The sequence below is a fragment of the Pelodiscus sinensis genome, chromosome 3, assembly GCF_049634645.1.
Source record: "Pelodiscus sinensis isolate JC-2024 chromosome 3, ASM4963464v1, whole genome shotgun sequence".
In the NCBI taxonomy this organism is placed as follows: domain Eukaryota; kingdom Metazoa; phylum Chordata; order Testudines; family Trionychidae; genus Pelodiscus; species Pelodiscus sinensis.
Window position 1 is genome coordinate 130,009,119 of NC_134713.1, and position 22,472 is coordinate 130,031,590.

The 22,472-nt window shown below is 42.0% G+C and overlaps 1 protein-coding gene across 5 annotated transcripts in view; it reads right to left on the reverse strand.

Moving 5' to 3' along the window:
* Positions 1-4,123: 4,123 nt before the first annotated feature.
* The window catches only part of GREM2 (gremlin 2, DAN family BMP antagonist), a 75,961-nt gene continuing 57,612 nt past the window's right edge, over positions 4,124-22,472 (reverse strand). For 4 of the 5 annotated variants that reach the window (XM_075924823.1, XM_075924825.1, XM_075924824.1 and 1 more), the window contains one exon: positions 4,124-6,933. In XM_075924823.1, the coding sequence (XP_075780938.1) occupies positions 6,426-6,933 (508 nt within the window). In that variant the 3' untranslated portion in view covers positions 4,124-6,425. Of the gene's footprint in view, positions 6,934-17,414; positions 17,541-22,472 lie in introns of all 5 variants that reach the window. The other variant, XM_006117428.4, reaches the window with a different exon arrangement.

Genomic DNA, 22,472 nt, shown 5'->3' on the forward strand with positions numbered 1-22,472 from the left:
TGAGGCCTGAACAAAGCTCATGCTTGAACCTCAGTAGGTGCCTCTAAATAGGACTGTCTTCTCCTGTAGCGCTAAAGGTTATAGAGGTACCACATATGGCTTTTTGGGGCAGGGTCTGGTGAGTCAAGAAAGGGCATAGACAATTAGCTCCAGAAGAGGGGGCATGGCTGTGAACCCTGAGCAGTGCGGGGTGCCTATCTCTGGCCTGGATTTCAGAGCCGAGGTCCAGGTTCTCAAAGGTATTTAGGTATTTAAAATGTATTGAAAAGTGCTTAAATATATTTGAGGACCTAAGACCCTCACCTCATCCTTACTGAACAGCTTTGATGGCACTCCCCATGGTGGCTTCTGATGTCTCTTAAGCACCCCAGGCATTGCTTAGGGAGCCAATCAGAGACCCTCGCAATGCACAGCCTACATTTCCTGCATGCATCTAGGCGCTAGTGAATTTGGCCTGTTAGCTGCCAGAGCAGAGTTGACTGGCACCATTTTGGAGCCCACACTTGACTTTTCATGGTGAAAGCTGCCCTCTGTATTTACATTTCAGCTCCATCTTGCACATGGTACTACAAGTCGTGACTAAACCTAAGTGCCTCACAGATCTTTAGGCAAATTTGAGAGGTCCTGAGTGCTCTGGTATAATGATTAAGGGGGGAGAGGTGTGGTTGGTTCTTTTTTCTACTGTGATGTGAGCAATATATAGCTTAGTTTGTTTTAATGGCTTTCAGGGAAATTGCAGCTGAAATTTCCAGCCTGGGTTCAGCCCCAGACTGGTGCATTACCCACTATTACTTAAGCAAATTGCAGCAGCCTGAATGATTGCTTCATGCCTGATATACAGATGTGGCTCACTCAGAATGAGAATGTCAGTGTGGCTTTTATAAGTGGCTATAAAAGACTTGTGTTGTTTTGCTTTGCAAATTGAAACCTTGAGGACATATGGTACTTCAATGACTGTGTCTCTAGCGATTTAACAGTACTTAGCGCTAACATAGCACGTTCAGCTGTATAGCTCATCGCACCTCACAAAAGTAATGAAGTATTAACAAACCTACTTTTACAGATGAAGCAATTGACAACTTAAAAAAAAATCTATGGCACGTATGTGGTTGCCATCACTGTAATATCTGAGCCCCTTCACAGTATTTGTCCCTACCCCACTGAGAGACAGAAAAGTACTGTTATCACTCTGCTCCAAATGCCTTAAAAGCACAGACATTTTATAAAGCAAGAGAAACTGATGAATTTGGGAGTGTGTGTTCCTAAAGTTGCATGTAGCCTCATTAATCTGAGTCAGGATTCTGTGCAGTCAGTAATTCTATGACTATATGGCATGTCTTCAATGTGTGTCAATTTGCCATTGCTGAAGCTCATACTGTATTTGCCTTGAAGGATCTAGCATGCTCGCCACCTATTGTCATGGGGGAAGAAACTTGGATTATACTGCATACTCTTGGCATTGGGCAGCTGGAGGCTGGGAAGGCATAGCTAAGGCTAGGGGTTCCTAAACCCAAAATTGCGATACTCGACCCCACTGCTCATCCTGAACATTAGGTCCTAGCTAAGCTCCACCAGGATTCACAAATAAGACTTTATCCCACCCATCTCACTTAGGGGACTCGATGCAGTAGGCATAATCAAAGCACCTCCTTCTGTAACCTTCACTTACTCATTCGTGCTTACATAGGAGACACCAAGCTTCAAACCTTGACACTACCTGATACAGAACAGAGATTTCAACCCAGGCCTAGAACCCTCCCAGCTGAATAGCTTGAACTCAGGTCATGGGTAAAAAGCCTTGCATAGATATTTAGATGCACAGGCTGTGTATTCTTTTCTTCCACATAGCTGAACAAATAAGTTTCCCTTTTATTTCTGACTATTTAATGCACTAATTTTAAGAGACCTCTCCACCACCAGCCATACCTTACTAAGATATAAAATCCTTTGTTATGCCTCAAAAATCTATGGAAAGATACTTTTAACATTCATATAGTGAAATTTCATTAACATGTCTTGTTATGAAAATCACAAAAAATAAATTAGTGTTTCTAAACCAGTGAACTTTATGAACGCACTAATCTCTGATTAATTTAAAATAATGTCTTTGTTTCAGCGAGTTTACATATAGCATAATTGGGAATGATTACTTTATGATGAAGGCTTAAGAGTATATGTAAAATATAAAATTAACAAATACTGATGAAGAAAATGTAAACCAGAAGAGCTACATCATGTATGCCATAATATTTAAGGTTGTATTCAGCAGGACAACTGACTTACCCTTACTACAAAGTTTTGGCAAATGAATCTGACAAGTTTCAGGTGTTAACAAAAAACCTGAAACTGACTTTTTTATTCCCCAATTTAGTGTGTTTTATTAAGTACCTTCTGCATGTCCAGTCTTCAGAGACTGGCATGTGGTGGAAAATATGCTCAATTTTCTTTAGAAAGAAATTTTAGAAGAGTGGTTGTTCCAAATGTCATTTGCTACATTTGGATTCAGGGATTTTGCTGGAAAGGGTGAGCAGAAAGGAGAGAGAGAGAGAGGAGGGAGGAAGGGGTTTCGGTATAGCAGGATAAGGGTATGGAGGAGTCCATAGGCTGGAGAGCTTGCCTGCCCAAGTAGCAGCTTCACCACCACTCTCACATCTTGGGGGTTAGGCTGTTCCCCTGGGTTGTAGGAAATCCTGGTTCAAATGCCCCATGGGCCAGTTCAGCAGGGCTGTGCAGAGGCATTTCCTGACTCCTAGGTGAGCATCCTTTGTGCTGGGTCATCCTTGTACAAACCATCACCACCACCCCCTTCTCAAGAGGCCATTGTCTTTTGAGGGGTTTTCGTACTTTGACACAGCCTCAAGCCACAACCCACCTTAGCCTAGCCCCTGTATCCCTGAATGGGCCTCAGATGAGCAAATGCAGAATTCTATTCAAATCTCTTCTCCTCAGGCAGGGAAAAGGAAATTGAACCAGCCTCTACCCCTCCCACCTACTGACCTCTGCTTGTGCTTCCTGGCCAGGAACTGCTTTGGTTCCAAAATCATTTCCTTGGAATACCCAAACAACTGGGGTGAGAGGGGTGAGGAAAGAGACTGAGGCCTACCATCTAACCTTTAGCTTAGTGGTTAGGGGGCAGCACCTGTAGCTCACCGTTCAGGTTGTTGATTTCATGGAACAAGTTAGTATATTTGCACATTTAAAAACTTTGGATTGTTAGCTACTTCAGTGTGTCAGAGGCAAGTCCTGCTAACAGACATTCTCCTTGCACTCAAGTAGCTAAGATCTACCTACTTCAAAAGAGGTGGCTTTAAATCATGATGTTAAATAAAATAAGCAGCCCCTCTTAATAAACACAACTACTTTAGAACATTTGGCACAGAAAAAAATTCTTGGAAGTTTCATGTTCTAAGGGTTAGCTCCAGTGTCACAATCTCTAGTGCAGATGGTTGAAGTATTGATGTGAGCAAACAGGCTAGCTAGAGTTAAAAAGCTTCATCCATTTGTTAAAACCTTGTCTTTTGTGAATTCTACAAAATGATCTCTAAACATACACACAAGGGGATGTTACTGGTAGATTACTGTAGAAACCTCTTGATTTCATTCCAACTGACTAACAGACTTTGGCAAAAAGTCTTCAAAACTTGGAAGAATCATTTACTTTGTTGAGGACAAGAGACCATAACAATGCAAGAACCACACATTCCTGATATCTGTTATGTTACCATCTTCTCTCCAGCCCAACCCCATACTGGGAATCTCTCTCCTCCTTTCAATATACAAACAAGTGCACAAGGTACCCTTTTATGCCCTTACATGGGTCATCTGCATTGTGGTTAGCATCATGTAAGCTGAGGCTTAATGCAAGGCTTGTGTAGGCAGGCAGGCCAGCCATTCATGAGGCCTTGGCTCTGCCCTCACCCGAGCTGGGGAAGGTTATTACCTTTTTGCTCGGAGGGGAGGAACATCATGTCTAGAGTAGGTTGGATCAGGCTTGTTCCTATGCACGCCCAGTGCTATTGCCACATGACTCAAAAGGCTAAGCAAAGTGAGCTCTTGCAGAACCAGGGATTGAGCCAAAAGGGGTAAGATACTGACATCAGAAGAAAAAACCCACGCACCTGGATTCCATATAACCCTAGAGTATCTTTATTTGTTCTATAATTTAATAGTACACCTATAAAATAATTATAGCATTTCTCCATTTTTTGTTTCCATTTATAAAACAAGAATTAAATACAGTTTGAACCATTACAAGCTCTGCTCAGTTTTTACATACAAAATATCCCAAGAAGGAGCTTTATGCTGCAGCATATTCATATTGCAAGTTGATGAGGATCCCTGCTTGGGTGTACCCTTACCATAAACATTCTTGCCTATTTTTTCCTTAAATAATTGTGGAGTTAATAATTGTGGGCCCAGGGCATTTCTATCTAGTCTCAGCCACAGAGGCCGGGCTTTACAATCTCTTCCCCTAAAGGCACACTCAATCCTAGAACCCGAATGGATCACGGGCATTTCAAACTCCCTCCCCTCTACACTATCAAAAAACTCCCAATAACCTGGAGTCTGTCGTGCCCATTCAGTGGGTGGTTGTTGTGTGTCCAACAGTGTAGCAGAAACAGCCTCTAAAGCAAGCCCTGGACTCAGAGTCTCTCATGGCAGCTCTGACATTGTGTAACACCAGAGCAGAAAATATATGCAATGTAGCTGTGCGTGTGTGTGTGTGTGTAACAGGGATAACATACCTACCCAATCCCATCCTGCCCGTGCCAATCCCCGTAAACCGATTGGTGAGCGCTAGGAGAGATCAGTACCCAAAGCCTCTTAGAGCAGCCTGCCTGCCAGCACCGTACCATTGAACTCATAGGTGGCCACAGTTTGCAACACTTTTAACCCTTTGGACTGGTCATTCTTGAAGAAGGTTCCAGAGAAATGCTCCACAGGCTGGTTTCATTAGCCCAGAACTATTGCAGCGGCTATGCTGTAAGACAAGCAACAAGTTCACACATCTGTCTCTTGCTTTAGTTGGTGCGCTCTTTGATTAATGTACGGTGTTTAAAGAAAAGACTTTAAAAGCAACAGGTCTTAAGACACCTGAACTGGAACATACTGGATATACCAACTTGCTAAGCTCTGGTGAACGAGTAACTTTGTATGACTGTAAAATAGCCATCAACATAGATTCAGTATATCTCTGTATCACACGCATAACGGGGCAGCAGTGTTGCAGGAGTTACAACAGCTTATTCCCTCCCGATTTGTAAAGGGATGGGACAGAATCCTTCCTCAGCTCTGTAGCTGAGACACATGCTCCAAGCCTGCTTGTCCGTCAACATCACAAAAGTCCTTTGATTCCCATTTACGGATTGGGAGACACCGCTCCAGCCACCTGAAGAAACCGATATGTAAAGCAGCTTTTGTATTCAAAGCAACAATGACTGCAATCTACCCTTTGTGCTACAATGCTTTAATAACTTAAATGAAATACAGCTCTCGCAAGTGTTTTAATACCCCCTTCCCCCAACCCACCCCATGCAAGCATAAATACACAGTAATAAATGGATGGATTTTGGAACAAACAAAGCAAAAATACGCTGAAAGCCCATTCAAAACCTGTCAGTTTCAAGTCAGGTGACTGACCTAGCAATCAAGTCTATTTACTTAAGACACTTTAATCTAATCTTCGGAATATTCTGCCACAAGAAAAATATACATGGCAAGGTCTAATAATATTTTAAACAACTTTACTATAGCTAGGTTACAAAATAAACATTGCTGTAGAGACCACGTGTTCAAGAAAGTCAAATTGCAACAGCACAAGAATCCATCTTCTGTCTGCTGCTGACCCAATGTCCTCTCCCAGTGCTTATCTCCATCTTCAATAAGGAGTGCAAGGCCATTCTCTCAATCCCACAGTTCAAGCTGGCAGACTCAGGCTCAGTAAAGAACCTCTCATTTCCTTTTAGCACTGGGCTGTATCCCATCACTGCACCTCGCAGCTGGCAGCACCAGTCGCTTAAATCTGAAGGTGAACAGCTCCAGACCAAACACCAAGTGAGATAGCAAAGGCAGAAAGACACATTTTCTTCCCACATAAAAGACCGGAGTGTAAGGCTGAAGGGCTTTTTCCACATAATGAAAATGTTACTGCTGGGTTCAGCCATCAGTCACCTCAATGATCAATCCCAAATTCAGAGGGGCCTGCTCCACCCTTAAAGATTCAAGTGAAATATGATTATATTAGAAATATGTGGAGGTGGACGGAAAGGTGCCTAACGTCGCTCAGGACAAACTTTATTTCCAGTAGGCAACTGACAAGTGAGCCTTCCCTGCTAGAGAGATGCATCCTGAAGAAAGAAAACCAGACAGACAATGAATCTGCTCAGGGAAGAGAAGAGACAACAGCAGGAGCCAGATACTTGCTTTCACAGTTTGTCCGAGTTGCTGAGGTTCACAGACATACACCTGCACTGTTTGACTTTCTGGATTTTCTTGAGTCGGAAAGGCGGATCCAGCTCAGGGCACTCCAGCTCTACCGTGAAGGAGGTGACTTTCTGAGGCTTGCAGAAAGCACAGGACTGGAAGGATTCCTCCTCCTTTTTCACATGCCGGGGGATGTAGAAGGAGTTGCACTGGCCATAGCAGAAACGGTTTATAATGGTACGGCTTATGCAGCCCTCCTCACTGACAGTCTGTCTCAAGGGCTGGGTTTTGCACCAGTCACTTTTCAAGTACTTCCTCTCTGTGACTACCAGGGCCTCCTGGCTAGAGGCCAGGACTTCTTTGTTCAGATGCTTCCTCCCCTCTGAGTTGTTGCTTGTGCCGTCTTTGTAGGGAGATGGAATTGCTCCTGCAGGACGGTTTTTCCTGGTGTCTGTTACTTTAACCAAGGTTGCCACCAGAAAAACAGATAAGGCCAGTTTCCAGAGCATCCTGCAAGAATAAATACAATACAAGTGAAGGTTAGAAGACATAACATTTCAGCACAACTTGATTTTATTTTATCTGCCCAGGTATTTGCTCAGCCTCACAGCAATTAGACAGCGTTCACAGTGTTATAGATATGGCTATTGTGCTCTTCGTTTACCTTCAGAGAAAGGAAATATTTTTTCCTGCCATACTTAACTATTTCTTCTGCTCCTGTCATAAGGTTGCATGTACCTTTTTGTTTTCTTGATTATGGTTTGTTCAGAGACTTGCTACACTGCAAATAACCCTCGAGTCCAGGTACTGTAAGCAGAACAAACACTCATGTGATTAGAAATAGAGTGATCTAATAGGGTGCACAAAATCTTCCACTAATTGTTTTAGTGCAGAGTAATGCACTCTTTGTGAACAGCTAAAATCCAGATGGGATAGGGATGAAGTGATAGAAATACCTGGTGTCTGCATACCTGACTACTGAAATACTTGGTAACATACTACGGAGTTCAGTTTCTGATAATGTTACAATAGTGGCTTTGAGGAATAAAGAATTAGTAGTTATAAACATGGATTTACTGGATAAATCCCAGCTTCTTATTCCATCAAATGGCCCTCATTCTCTAGGTAGAAGCTATTACAGTAATTGTTAAGCTACTGTAATTTCATGCTTTATTCATAGAATCTCAGAGCTGATAGGGCTGGCAGATGCCTACACTATTATGGGGCTTTTATGCCACCACTTTCTGGAGGGAGAGGGAGAAATCAGGGAATCACTGAGTTGCACTGAGATCTTGATGCCACTTTTTTTTTTCCCAAAAGGGGTTTTGAATCCTGATTTCATTTTATTCTTAAAGGAAACTGTTAAGAATTATTTAAGTCTCAAAAGAGTAATTGTGTTAGTCTGTATCTGAAAAAATAATGAGAAGTTTGGGTTGGTTTGTTTGTCTAAGAAAGTCTCATCCATGTACCTGTGCTTCTCTTAATCATACTAGATCATTTACCTAAAAAGACCTTGTTGTAATGAGTTCAATTGATTAATAATATATTGTTAGTACATTTCCTCTTAAGAGTTTCATGTGTTGCCTTTCAATTGTACGATTACTTGAAGCCTACCAGGAGTATACAGATTCACTCATGTCTTTCACTATAAAGCCCCAGAAACTGCAGAAGAAATGTAAAAGACTGTTCTGATTAGGGATGTGAAAGTATAACCATGTAGACCGTTAACTGATGAGCCTGGGCTCATCAGTTAACGTGCACAGTTACATGCAGGCTCCCCCCAACCTCTGCACGCTGCTGCCTCCATCACAGAGGCAGAAGACAAGATCCGCCTCCCCTCTACTCCGTACTCCCAACCCTCGCATGTAACAGTGTAACTGTTGAAAATTTCAGCAGTAACACGATTACTTAACTAAATGCATTTTATCAGAACTAGGGATGTTAGACACCACCACCACCGCCGCAAAAAAAACCCAACCAACCAAAATTTCAGCAGTAACACGATTACTTAACTAAATGCATTTTATCAGAACTAGGGATGTTAGACACCACCACCACCGCCGCAAAAAAAAACCAACCAACCAAAACAAAAACACACACCTCTGCAATGAACAACCAGAAGCATTTTGGGAGTGTTCTTAACTTAGCATACTTCAGTGGGCAGGTAAATATCGACTCATGGGCCAGATCTGGTCCACCAGGGTTATCCCTTCTATATTTACCTGCACTGGTATGGGTGACTCCTTCCTGCAGCTTATTGGACAGGGAGGTGATCTGTGGGCAAAAGGAGGAGCAGTAGCCCATACCTATGGAGGTGGAGGTGGAGGTAAATCACCAAAGACTAACCCTGGAGAACTGTTGCCATTTTATTGCCCACCCCAGCCTACTTTCAAGGTACACAAAGTAAAATGGTGACATTTCAGTTGATTTTGTTTCTGAATACACTGGGTCCATTGAACATAGACTGCTGGCAGTACTGGGGCCAGTGTCCCAGCCCCAGTTCCGTTCAACACAAGATTAATTGATTCCGAAGCTATTGAATTGTCTGATCTACTGTAAAAACAGAGATGCTCCAAGTTGTTTTGAGGAAGTTATTTTGGAAAGATGTCCCCTCTTGATAAAAAGATTAAAAAAAAAAAAGTCAGTGATGAAGAATCCACCAGGAGCCTTGATAAAGTGTTCTAGGGGTTAGTTACTGCCATTGTTAAGAAGCTTATTTCTAAGCTGAATGCCTAGTTCCAGCTTTCAGCTATGCATTGCATTATACCTTTCTCTGCTAGACTGAGGAGCCCATTATTAAACATTAGTCCTGCATAGGTACTTAAAGACTGCCCAAGTCAACTTCTAGCTTCCTCTTTGATAAACTAAAAGAGAATCAAGGCACTCAATCCATCACCAGAAGACCTGTTTTCTAATCCTTTAATCAGTCCCATGGTGGTGGTTCTCTGAACCATCTCCTGTTTATCAACATCTCTCAAATCGTGGGCACTAGAACTGGACATAGTTTCCAGCAGCAGTTGCACCCATACAAAAAGATGGGCTATATCCATTCCTACTCAAGATTCCCTTGTCTGTTACCGAAGGAACACAGTAACTTTTAGCATCAACATTCTCAACCACTAGTCTCAAATTGTGTTCAGCCACTGCTTCCCAGAACAAAGTAAGTATGGCCCACAGTCTTGTTCCTTGAAGAACACATATTAGAAACATGTAGGCTAGGTCTAGACTGGCATGATTTTCCGCAAATGCTTTTAACAGCAAACGTTTCCGTTAAAAGCATTTGTGGAAAAGAGCTTCTAGATTGGCACGGACGCTTTTCCGCAAAAGCACTTTTTGCGGAAAAGCGTCCGTGCCAATCTAGACGCGGTTTTGCGCAAGAAAGCCCCGATCCCCATTTTCACGATCGGGGCTCTTTTGTGCAAAACAAATCTGAGCTGTCTACATTGGCCCTTTTGCGCAAAAGCTTTTGCACAAAAGGACTTTTACCCGAACGGGAGCAGCATAGTAATTCCACAAGAAGCACTGATTTCTTACATGAGATCGTCATTGTTATTGCGGAAATTCAAGCAGCCGGTGTAGACAGCTGGCAAGTTTTTCCACAAAAGAACTGCTTTTGCGGAAAAACTTGCCAGTCTAGACACAGCCGTACTGTTTGCTTGTGCCCAGCATACCAAGGTGTCCAGATGAGTCCAAATAAATGTCCTGTCCTCTTCATTGTTTACCACTCTCACTATTTTTGACACATTGCTAACTTTGTGGGTAGCTGCACTTATAAGAACTAGGGTTCACCAAATGAAATTAATTGGTAGCAGGTTTGAAAACAAACAAAGGGAAGTATTTCTTCATACAGTGCACAGGCAACCTGTAGAACTGTAACCCACACACCTTGTTTGGTTCACTGTCCTATGTAGTGGCACTTAAACCACTTACAGCAAGTGATAAGAACAAGGCAGCTCTGCAGCCTTAGTGGAGAGCCAGCTGGCTTTATAAGTCAAACTGTAGAGTCTCCTACACTAAGCTCCAGACATCCCAGGTTCAAGTCTGCCCAATGGCAGTTACAGAGGACATTGTAAAAACCAGGAGTTTATCTAGTTCTTTTTTGAACCCTGTTAATTCATGGAGTTTAGGTCCATCAATGGCTATTAGCCAGGATGGGTAAGAATGGTGGCCCTAGCCTCTGTTTGTCAGAGGCTGGAAATGGGTTACAGGGGAGGGACCACTTGATAATTACCTGTTCTGTTCACTCCCTCTGGTATTGGCAACTGTTGGAAGACAGGATAGTGGGCTAGATGAACTTTTGGTCTGACCCAGTATGTTGGTTTTTATGTTCATGGTTACAGCTATCCATGGGCATTTTTGCAAATTGCAGATTGTGTTTTCTTATAGAACACTGATGAAAAATTTTAAATAGCTCAAGACCAAAAACTGATGCCTGCAGCGTTCCAATAGAACACCAATGAAAAATTTTAAATAGCACAAGACCAAAAACTGATGCCTGTAGCGTTCCAATGAAAACAGAACTGATTAATGATGAATCATTGTTTATAGACAACTTTCAGATTTGTAGTTTAATATTAAACTTCTACACTCAGATGTATTTTCATTTCAATTAACTTGAGGCGTTGGAACAAATTGCTGACAAATGTTTCCTTGGTTAATACTCCTGTGAATTGTTCAAAGCATGATGGGAGCAGTTAGGCGATCCTATTCAGAAGTGTTATTGGAGGATTGTTAACAACAGCAGTGAATGTGGGACTAGAAAAGAAGAAAGGATGAGAGAAACAAGTTTTGGGTTGTTTTCTATGCCAGCTGGCATTGCTTTGTCCCAAGATAGTTCTAGAGTATGATACAATGTTTAAAAGAGGGAAAAAAAAAACCCCACACACCTTAGACACAAGGGGTGTGTCTAAACTACATGCCTCCGTCGACGGAGGCATGTAGATTAGACAGATCAGCAGAGGGAAATGAAGCCGCGATTAAAATAATCGCGGCTTCATTTAAATTTAAATGGCTGCCCCGCTCTGCCGATCAGCTGTTTGTCGGCAGATCGGGGCAGTCTGGAAGCGCCGCGCCGACAAAGAAGCCTTTCTTGATCGGCACAGGTAAACCTGGTTTCACGAGGCATACCTGTGCCGATCAAGAAAGGCTTCTTTGTCGGCGCTGCGCGTCCAGACTGCCCCGATCTGCCGACAAACAGCTGATCGGCAGAGCGGGGCAGCCATTTAAATTTAAATGAAGCCGCGATTATTTTAATCGCGGCTTCATTTCCCTCTGCCGATCTGTCTAATCTACATGCCTCCGTCGACAGAGGCATGTAGTTTAGACACACCCAAGGAGGAGCAGTCCCTTTTAATAACTGCATTTCTGGTATAATTCCCTGAGCATGATTAATCACCAGAACAAGGCCCTGAGGTAAGAGTGAAGGCCCAGCAGCCACCCCAGAGTACCCTCTGCTCTCCTCAAGTTCTACCATGGAATGACCTTCCTCTGCCCCTGCAGTTGTTCTTATCCTGGCCTGCTGGGCCTTACCAACTGTGTCCCATACAGCTGTTGTAGGCAGCACAGAGGACCTCTCTACTGCCATTCTCTGGGATGGGATGTAGCAGGACCACAGGACTTCCAGCAGCAGGCATCAAGGCTAGTCACAAGTGATCATAACATATCACTGTCCAAACTCTAAGCAGGTATATCACTTACCTACTTTTCCTTGCTATCTAAAATAAAGACTCTAGAGTTAGAATTTAATAGTCACCCCTTCCTTCTCTACATGAATGAAAAACTCTTGATTTGTTATAGAGTTGTATGGCTTCTAAGGAAGCCTTAGTCATTTTGCGTAGCTCTATATTAATATCCTTCAAGTCATTTTTACTATTGTCATGTTTTTCAATTATAGAAAAAAAAAGATATAGATCACAACAGCAATTCTACAGAGGTCAACATATAGATTTAAATGCAATTAGAAATACAAACATTACTGCTATCCAAAACTAATTTCAAGTACCAGAAAATTCACATTCTAGTTTTACACATGGACCCAGTGAAAGACCTTAAAAGCTTATAGAAAGTTTGAAACTGGATGTCTTCATAGTCACTACCAAGACTTGTCACTAGTGAGGTGTTGTAATATTGCCTGTAGTACAGGACATCCTACAACACCCCACTGGAAACTAGTTTTATTTTCCCCACTCCACACTGATGGCAGCAATCAGCTGCCCCACACCTATGATGCATGAACCACAGCCACAACTCTGTTCAATGATTCTCCCTCTCATTTTCTTAAGAAATGTAAATATTTGGGGTTTTTTCCCTTGTATTTTAGTAGTTTATAAACTTGGCCCCTTAGTAAACATGGGATTCAATTACAGCAAGATCAGTGGCCATGCATAAACTGTGATTGTGTTTTATGACATTAGCTTGGCATGATAGCCATTTCTGGCTCCCAGACCGCTGCCCAGTATTGAATTATGGTTATGTCTCTAACTAAAGCCCAGTATTATTCTATTTCTCATCTTTTGCAAAGAGGAAGACCAGAGTTATCCTTCTGAACACACACCAAACCACAGGAGCCTGGATGAGGTACTTTAATGACAGGTCTTCCTACACAGCACATTTATAGTCTTTCTGCAAATTAGTTTGATTTCCTTTGTCTAGACTAACCTAAAGCAAAAATTTCATTTAATTTAAAAGGAACATTGTTTGGAAGGAACAGGAAGCCTAACAAGGAGGAAAGGAAAAAGGCACTAGCCTGGAATCTGGGGGAAGATTCAGCTGAAGGGTTTGTCCTTGAATAAACCACTTGATTAAGACTTCTCTGCTCTAGCAGGACCAGTGCCAGATGTACAGTCAGAGGAAAATATACATCAAGTCAGCACTAGTATTTGCACTGGTATTTACAAGGTAGTTCTGGGAAAGTTACGGAGCTACCATCAATACTACCGGCAGAGTTCTTTGCAGTAAATCACTTGCCATCTTCAGAATGCTGCACGAGTATTCATTAAGGCTTCTAACAATGTCAAGTTCATTTTATCAGCCTCATTTTACAGAATATGTGATGTGTCTTCAGGCCAATACATCCTGTGCTATAGTCAGGGCTAAAAGTCAAGCAACCCTTCATCCTAGTTCCATGCAACATACTGCTTGGAAGGAGACCCCTTTCCTGTCGTTAGTTCCCTTATTTCAAGAATCTCTATGTTACATCTCAACCCTCACCCAGAAGAGTTTGGAAATTGAGCTGCAAGTCAGGGACAGTGCTTTGGAACTCTCTCTTGGCTAGCTGACAGACAACTGGGCAAAGAATCCACCAACATATTCAAAGGTCTGTTTCCTGGGCTCAATGCCACATGGCAAATGGACAGAGGCAGACTTAACTTGTAGGAGAAAAGTGTATTTTCTGCAGATGGCAGAACTTAGCCCGTATTCACTTATAACATCATTTTGAGGGAGTAAACTCTGCGCCTCCTTCATGACATCAGGGTGGGGAGGTGGGGTATAGCAACACTCCAGAGTGCATGCATTGGGGGATATGTCTACACTATGGAGTTTTTTGGGGGAAATAGCCATTTTTCCAAGAAAACCTTCATTCATGTCCACATTGCAATCACATTTTTTCTAAAGAAAAAAAAAAAATCACATGAACAGAGTGGTTTTTCCAGCATCGGTAATCCTCTTTCTACAAGGAAGAAGCCTTTTTCCAAAAGAACTCTTTTGGAAAAAAGGAGTGTGTGGATGGGGAAGAGGGAGTTCTTTCAGAAGAAGAAGAGGAAAGAGGAAAAGACACAGGTGCCCCGGTGGCTACTCTGTCCATAGTAATCACAGTTTAAATGAGAGATAGTGTCCACATAGAATAGGCGCTATCTTTCGAAAAAGTGGATTGCTTTTTCAATGCACTATGGCAGTGTGGATGTGGTCTTTTGGAATAAGTTTTTTCGGAAGATCTCTTCCGAAAAAGTTTCTTCTCAAAGAAGCTGGCAGTCTAGACATAGCCCTGCTGTCAGTGCTTAAACAGAAGCAGAAATAGAATGAGGATAGACCTAGTTATCCTTGAGATGCCTCATTATACAAGGGCAAAGGTATGGAGACTCCATTTCATACAAGCACTTCATTTGGTCCCAAGGTATTGAGTCATCTAAATGATCTGGTCAAGCCAGTAATCAATATTGGACGTTAGTACAGAACTAGATACATTTTCCCATCAATGACCGGTGAATATTAGACAGACTGTTTCTGGACGAGAGGAGGCAGAGCAAGAGAGCAAGGCACATGCTGGATAGGAGGTCCCTTCACTCCCCAAAAGTAAACTCTTGCTTTCACAAAATAGCCAGACAGTGTTTGGGACTTTTACAAAATATGAAGCTGTTCCAATCCTGCCACTTTATGCTCAGCTGAAATGAAAAAATTTACAAGCCACAAAGAGAGAGAGAGAGAGAGAGAGAGAGCAGCAGAAGAGTTTTGCAAGTTACTCTTCAGAGCTCAGTTGACACCACTACAGAAGTGTGTCCATACCATTTCAGAATGCAAACAGATGGATGCGACCAAAAAAATGTGATGCTGCATCACCAGTTTGTGGCAGGAGCCAGCAGGGGAAGAGGAAAAGAGCCACAATTGTTTGTGGAACAGGAAGAGGTTATTTGTCCACAACCAAAAGAGAGAGATTAGGAGTGATTTCTAGACCACTGGTTTAAATTAGTTTTTATACACTCATGAGCAGTGATACACTATGACAGGGGTGGGCAAAAGCCACTCAGCCGGACAGATCCAGCCTGCCTAGGGCTTTGTTCTGGCCTGCATGGCTGTTCTAGGCCCCACCCCCTAGTGTGTTGCCTGGGTGTCAGAGCCGCTTGAGCCCTTTCAATTGCTTCTATTTAAAGGGCTCGCACCTTCCGCATGGCTGCAGGCAACAGCCCCAGGGAAGGCGTGAGCTCTTTCAATAGAAGCAATTGAAAGGGCCCTAGCATCCCAACTCCAGGCAACGCACAAGCAGCAAGTCCGCAAGCACTGAGCCCTTTGAACAGCAAGAATTGAAAGGGCTCACAACTCCCATCCCCCGCTAACGTGATGCCTGGGAGTAGCAGGGGAGGTGAGAGCCCTTTCAACTTCTGCTATTTAAAGGCTCCACCCCTTCCATCTGAGGTGACCCATAACCACTTCAAAAAATTTTGAAGTGGTCCCCCACTCAAAAATTATTGCCCACCCTTGTTCTATCACGACTCTCAAAGGCAAAGTTAGTGTCCTTGCATCAGTTGCACAGTCACCATCAGAACTCATACCAGATGTTGAACGGGTATGGAGAATGAACTACCATCTCCCTGCTGCTGCTGCCTCTAGAATTTATTCTGTACTTTGCCTAATTTGAGACATTGTTGCCTGTGCTGTATCAGTTTTGTGGATAAGAGGGACTGGGTTGGACTCCTCTCCCCTCCACCCCCCTCCCCACACACCTGTCAATCCAATATCTTTTATAAACAAAGAGGTCTCAATTTCAGGAGTTGCTGAGCATCTACACTTCAAAAGAAGCCAACGTTGCTCTGAAAAAATCCAGCCTGAAATGTACATCAACGAAACAGAAAAATGTAGAAGCTCTAGCTATGGAGCCAATTAAGTGCAAAAGAAAACTCCCCTCCCTTCTCTTTCAGTCTCTATCTCTGAAGTTTTTCCATTAATTTGATTAAGACGACTGAGGCACCTTTTAATCATATTATGGGCCAGAACCACAATTCCCTACTCCACTTATGTCACACCTGACTGACCCTTTGTAATATATGAGTGTCCTTCCAATGTAGCTATTTATAAACAGCTTCCTTTGGGCTATGTCTACACTGGTATGATCTTGCACAAGAACTCTTTTGCGGAAGAGTTCTTGTGCAAAATACTCTTCCAGAAGAGAGCATCTACACCGGCATGTGCGTTTGCGCAAGAGATGTGCTTTTGCGCAAGAGCATCCATGCCACTGTAGACGCGCTCTTGCGCAAGAAAGCTCTGATGGCCATTTTAACCATAGGGCTTTCTTGCACAAGAAATTCATGTTGCCTGTCTACACTGGCCTCTTGTGCAAGAACAATTATTCCTGAGAGGGAGTATCAGAGTTCCTGCACAAGAAGCACTGATTTCATACATTAGAACGTCAGTGTACTTGCACAAGAACTCGCAGCCAGTGTAGACTGGCGGCAAGTTTTTGTGCAAAAGCAACGGCTTTTGCGCAAGATGGTGCCAATGTAAACACAGCTTTGGAGTCTGTTCAGGTTCACTGGTGATCTCAAAAGTTTTGAGTTGCTCCGTCTCTTCAGCCCCAGGTATGGACCAACTTTGAAGCCAGGTTTGGATGAGCTATCTTTGGGTAGCCAGACTAGCCCTTTGCTGTTCACAGTCTAAATGCTAGCTACCACAAGTAGCCTCATTGAATACTACTGTTCAGAGTTACCCTACACATAGCCCTAAGTGTGTGAAAGTGATTAGGCTCCAGATCTCTCCCACGGTCTACACCTGCAATGTTGCAGCCAGGGTTCCAGCTAACATTTCTAAGTAGCTAGACCTCAAGAAAATAACATATCTCCTCATTGCGTGCTAGCATCACACCCTTACACAGCATTACTGTCTGCATTCAGGTCCCAAGGTTTCCACTTGAACACAGAAGAGGACAAGTACTTCCAAAGAGGACCTTGAATGAGAGCCTCTACATAACATGGTGATACTATCCTCTAGGGCTACATCTTCACTGCGAGTTTTTGCAGCAGAAAATATGCTAATGAGTCCCTCGTTAGCATAAGTCATTACATCATTAGCATTTTCTGCCGCAAAAACTCACCATGAAGATGTAGTCTAGGAGTCCTGCAGAATCAAACTGGCAAGCTCTTCTATCCCCCAACTTCCCCCTACTAAAAGAAGGGAGGAAAAAAGCCAAAATAACACCTTGTTCAGTTAGCACAAGCTCCAGCAAGAGTGAGGCTGCCCTCTCTCCCGCCTTCTCCTTTTGGTCATCAGCTCTTGGTACTCACCTTCTATTTGTATTCTGCAGGAAGAAAGCCATTCCTGAGGTGAAGTTAAGGCTGGCTATAATGGGTACTGGCGCAAATTTGAAGTGTCCGATGGTCAGCAGGACACACACAAGCTCAGTCAAGGGTCTGATAATACAGATGGAGAAAGTTCAGTCCAGAGAGGCTCCACAAGAAGATTTCCATGCCCCAAATACACACATCTTTATTTAAGCACTCCTTTCTGCACCTAAGGAGCTGGGGTGATACTGAAGAGAAATGCAAGCAATAGAGCAAAGCTTCCTTAATCAACTCACCCCCTATATGGGCTAGAAATGTAGATACCAAAAAAACCCTGCATTTATTAGAAGACTAGCTGGAGGCATGACTCCCCTAGTGTACATCTGAAGTTAAAAAAGCTCCTGTCTCACCACTGGAAGTGGATTTGCTCATTAAAAACAATACTGGGGAGGGGAGGGGGAGGGAAGAAGGAAGAGTTTCTTTCATTTTGTGTCAACAAGTGTACACATTGAATGATGATTTAATTTGTTTCATGCATATATTTTATTTGTCTGCATTGTTTATGTGATTATATAAGATTTGTTTAGAAAAAAGCTTGTTTTACATTGCTAGGAAATAATGAGTTAAGGAGAATGCTCCAACTCATTGCAGATCACAATATGGAAGGCAAGCAGACCTGAGAATTGGTTAGGAAACCACTGAATCAACAAATTTATTTATAAGTTAATAAACTGGCCAGAATATTTTAAAGGGGGGTTTTGTGGGATTTTGTTGTTGTGTTTTTTTACTTTTCTAGGGGGTACTACTACCTTAAAGGATGGATTTTAGCCCACAATGTATCTCTATGTCATACTAGAGCTCAAGATTGGACATCAAGTTTGTGGTTCCAAAAAAAAAAAAAAAAAAAAAAAAAGAGGCTGTTTATGGCTGTGATGGAATCAGAATCAGTGCTTTAATTTTATAATATTCCACCTTGGACCTTTTAATTTACACACGTTCTAAATTATAGCATAGATAGCTAAATTCAGGTTCAGGTTCATAGATTAGGTGCAACATGTACAGATTTTCCACAAAATATTTTACTTATCGTTTATCAGTATTTTTTAAAAAAGCCATTCCTTTCTCCCTGTTTGCCCATACTGCTCTCATTTTTCCTCACTGCAGACAGTATTTTTTTTAAATGGGTACTCAGCTACTTCTGAGTAACCATTTCAATTATTTATTAACAGGAAGTAGAAATTGACTGGAATAAATTTAATCAGCAGTCCTTACTCTATGGTTAAGCTTTTTTAAATGGCAAACTTCAGCACTTTTCTCATGCTACTTCATGCTGCAGGGACTGTGCCAATGGCTATAGATTATCATACCATAAAACTGCAGTGAGCAGTAAGTGTAATCTTGTGCTGTCTCAATTCGTTAGCTGATACACACTTGGTTAACATATAAAGGTTGGCTCTGTGCATATTTTCAAAACTACTGTTAAAGGGCACATATGTAAATAACTGCTCTCTCCACTGGTATTATTGTATGAACTATGTAAATGTAAGGCTAACGTACAATAAATTGAAAGATTAAATTTACATAGTTTCTTTAATTTGGTTACTCATACTCAACTGATTAATAAAGTATACAAACCCCTTGTGTGCTTATGCACTGTAAATCACTCACATATTTTAGAGAACTCTATCTATAATATTTACTGTCAAATCTCATTTCATTATCTCAGTTAAGTTAAAACAGGTGGAAAAATTCCTCTCTTACACCTGAGCAACTAAGCATGGAGAAACTTGACACCGTTGTATGGATTTTGGTTTTTCACCCATTCCAAATGATAATCTCTTAATATGTGAGATTAGACTTCACTCTTCTTTCATTGGCTAACCAAGCCACGTGCAAATGGTCACTTAAAACTATACATGCTGCAAGATGTATAGTTTTATCTCATGCATGTCAATGTCATCACTAAACTCACAAATTTCATGGCAGAGGAGATAAATGTACAGCCTGGCTATTGGATTTTTCTTCTTATGCAGTAGGTCAAGCTGTTCAAGCACAGGATTTGCTATTCTTAACAACAAGTGTTATAGCACTACTCAAACAGACCTGTGGAAGTGTAACAATCCACATAGCCATGACTGTTGTCAGTGGTCTAACCTGGGACCTTCATCACCAAAAGCACACATTAAACCAGTGTATTACAGACTCCTCCACTTATTATACAACCTGACTGAGCAGCTGAAGAGGGGGGGGGGGGGGGAGGAGGAGAGTGCCAAGTCCCATGAAGGTTAGCATTATATAATGAACTATGGTTGCAGAGACATACAAACACCATGGTCATCAGAAAAGACTTATGTTATAGTTCCCCCACAAAAGCAGCGTTAAGCTCCTACCACTTGAATAAAAGAAAACAACACTTCAGGAATTAGGGCCCTGATTTGGCACATGCTGAAATGTTTTCCTGATTTAGAATTTAAAAACTTGTTATGGGTACCACACATTACAAGGAGACATAACATACTCTATGCCAGCAAGCATACTAAAAAAGCACCAGGCAACATGAACTCCCAAACCTGATAACAGCTGGAAAATGTAACAGGATGAGTTGCAATTCTAATTGAATGCAGTTTAATTGCTAAAGAGCTATCAGCTAGTTAAGATACTATATGGCAGATGCCCCAAGTTAGATTTGTTCTTCCTTGAGGAGAAGGTTAGTTGAAGTGAGCTTCACTTACATCATCTTGTCGTTAACAGTAAAAGGCTTGTCTCTTTATTCCTTTAAAATAACAAAATTACTATTCCAGACAGATTTCTCTAGGGATTGTCATCGTAGTATCTAGCCTGTCAAATTCTCTTTCTTGATCACCCGTTAAAGGAATGCAATCCCAAATTGACTTCCAAAAGAGAAAGTTTAACTAATTCCATTAGTAAAAGCTATTATTTCAGATGAGTCTGGCCTAACATCTAGTACTAAACTCACTGGACTTAGAAAAAGAGTCAGATGCTTAACAATGCAGGCCTCTCTCACACCAATATGAATTAGGAGAAACTTCAGTAAAGCCAAATGGGTCTGATTCTTATTTCACTTGTACCAGATTTGGATAGGTTTACTCCATATTCTACTGGGATGTAACAGACCAGGAAGAGGCCTACATAAGTGTTACACCAACGTGAGATCAGAATCTGGTTCATCGTAGAATTACAACATATTCAAATGTATGTTTTATGGAGCAGTCCTATTTCAATATGAAACAAAAGAAACAACCAACCCTCTTAATACATAAAACATGTAGACAGGCAGATTTTAGGCTAGTATATTTGGCGAGCTCCATTGACTTCACTCATCCTGATTTGCACCTATTGAGGCCCCTCTGTCGCTCAATTGTCTGTACTATATATTTTCTGCTTATTTCTCTACCTTACTCCTTTGCTACCCCTGGCAAAGTTTACTACTGGCAATTCCCATAATGAGAGCTCATTATGCTTTCTGTAGTGACTTGATATGCTTGCTAGGGAGTCCCTAAAACACTTCTCAAAGCCAGCTCCTTGACAGACACATTGCAGCCTGGTAATTCAGAGCTCACAAGAATTATGATGTCTCAACTAAAGGGGCTGTCAGGAAACAAAACCTCAATTCCTGCCAGGCTATCTTTGTGTTTGATTTCTTTCACTGCTGGCATAATGTTCCCCATTTTTTAAATGTCTCTCTGTGGGAAAGACACTAAGAAACAGGGTTCTGGAGAATGCCTGGGATTTCCAAGGTTTCAGTAGGAAACTATTTGTAAAAGATAGTCTGATGATATTTACTTGCTGGAAAGGGCTGGAAGAATCAGGAAAAGAAAGGATGCTGTTTATAAGGAATAGGAACGGTTACTCATTTTCTAAAAGCCTCTCTCTGTGCCTAACAAAAGGCATTTTCTGCATAGTGCTGAATAGGAGGGTGACTTGGGAATGACAGCAGATACAGTTCTAAAGGGACCTTTCAGGATTGATCACAAGAACAAGGAAAAGTATATGCTGCATAAATAGCTGATGTAGATTGTATAATATCACTAGAATCATTCTAAGCAGCTAATGAGGCTACCCACTGAGCTATTCTGATCAACTGAGCCTCACTCTGTTTTAAGAGACTACAGGAATAGAAACATAGCAACCAAAATTCTAAATGGAAAGGACAGAACAGAATGGCTGTGTCGGTTGGTATGGAAGCTAAAAATCAAAGATCAGTTAACAAAAGTGTGAGCAAGGAAGAAATGTTGGAGGGCTTCTCTAAATCAAGAGGAGCGAACAGGAGAGCAATAATGCTGGCATACTCCAAAGTAATCATTCAACCTATAAGAAAAACCAAACAAAAAAAACCCCATATGTATTCGTAAAATATTCCCCATATATTGTAAACATTAGGCCTGAGTCTCAGTTACTGAGGAAGAGGTCAGAATAATCCAGGGGTGGAAAGCAAGACGGCTTTCAGCTTCCTTTTATATCCCCTGCATTCTAGGATCATGCAGAACCAACGTCCTTCTCCTGAGTTAGAGCAGCTCCAAGTCGCCACTGAGCTAATGGAAGTAGAACATAGTCCTACTATAGTTTAGTGTGAGCCAGCTACTACCTGTCATGCTCCATTACTTCTTCAGAAGTTGGGTGTAAGACCAGTAAAGAACAATTATATCAACTCTATGCCAGTCAGGGAGTTCTTCAACGAAGAGAGGTCCACTTCTTCCCATTATAGGGCCATTTATACCATCAGGCTACAGCTAGACTGGCATGATTTTCCGGAAATGCTTTTAACGGAAAAGTTTTCCGTTAAAAGCATTTTCAGAACAGAGCGTCTAGATTGGCACAGGCGCTTTTCCACAAAAGCACTTTTTGCAGAAAAGCGTCCGTGGCCAATCTAGATGCGCTTTTGCGCAAAAAAGCCCCGATCGCCATTTTCGCGATCAGGGCTTTTTTGTGGAAAACAAATCTCAGCTGTCGACACTGGCCCTTTTGTGCAAAAGTTTTGCACAAAAGGGACTTTTGCCCGAACGGGAGCAGCATAGTATTTCTGCAAAAAGCACTGATTTC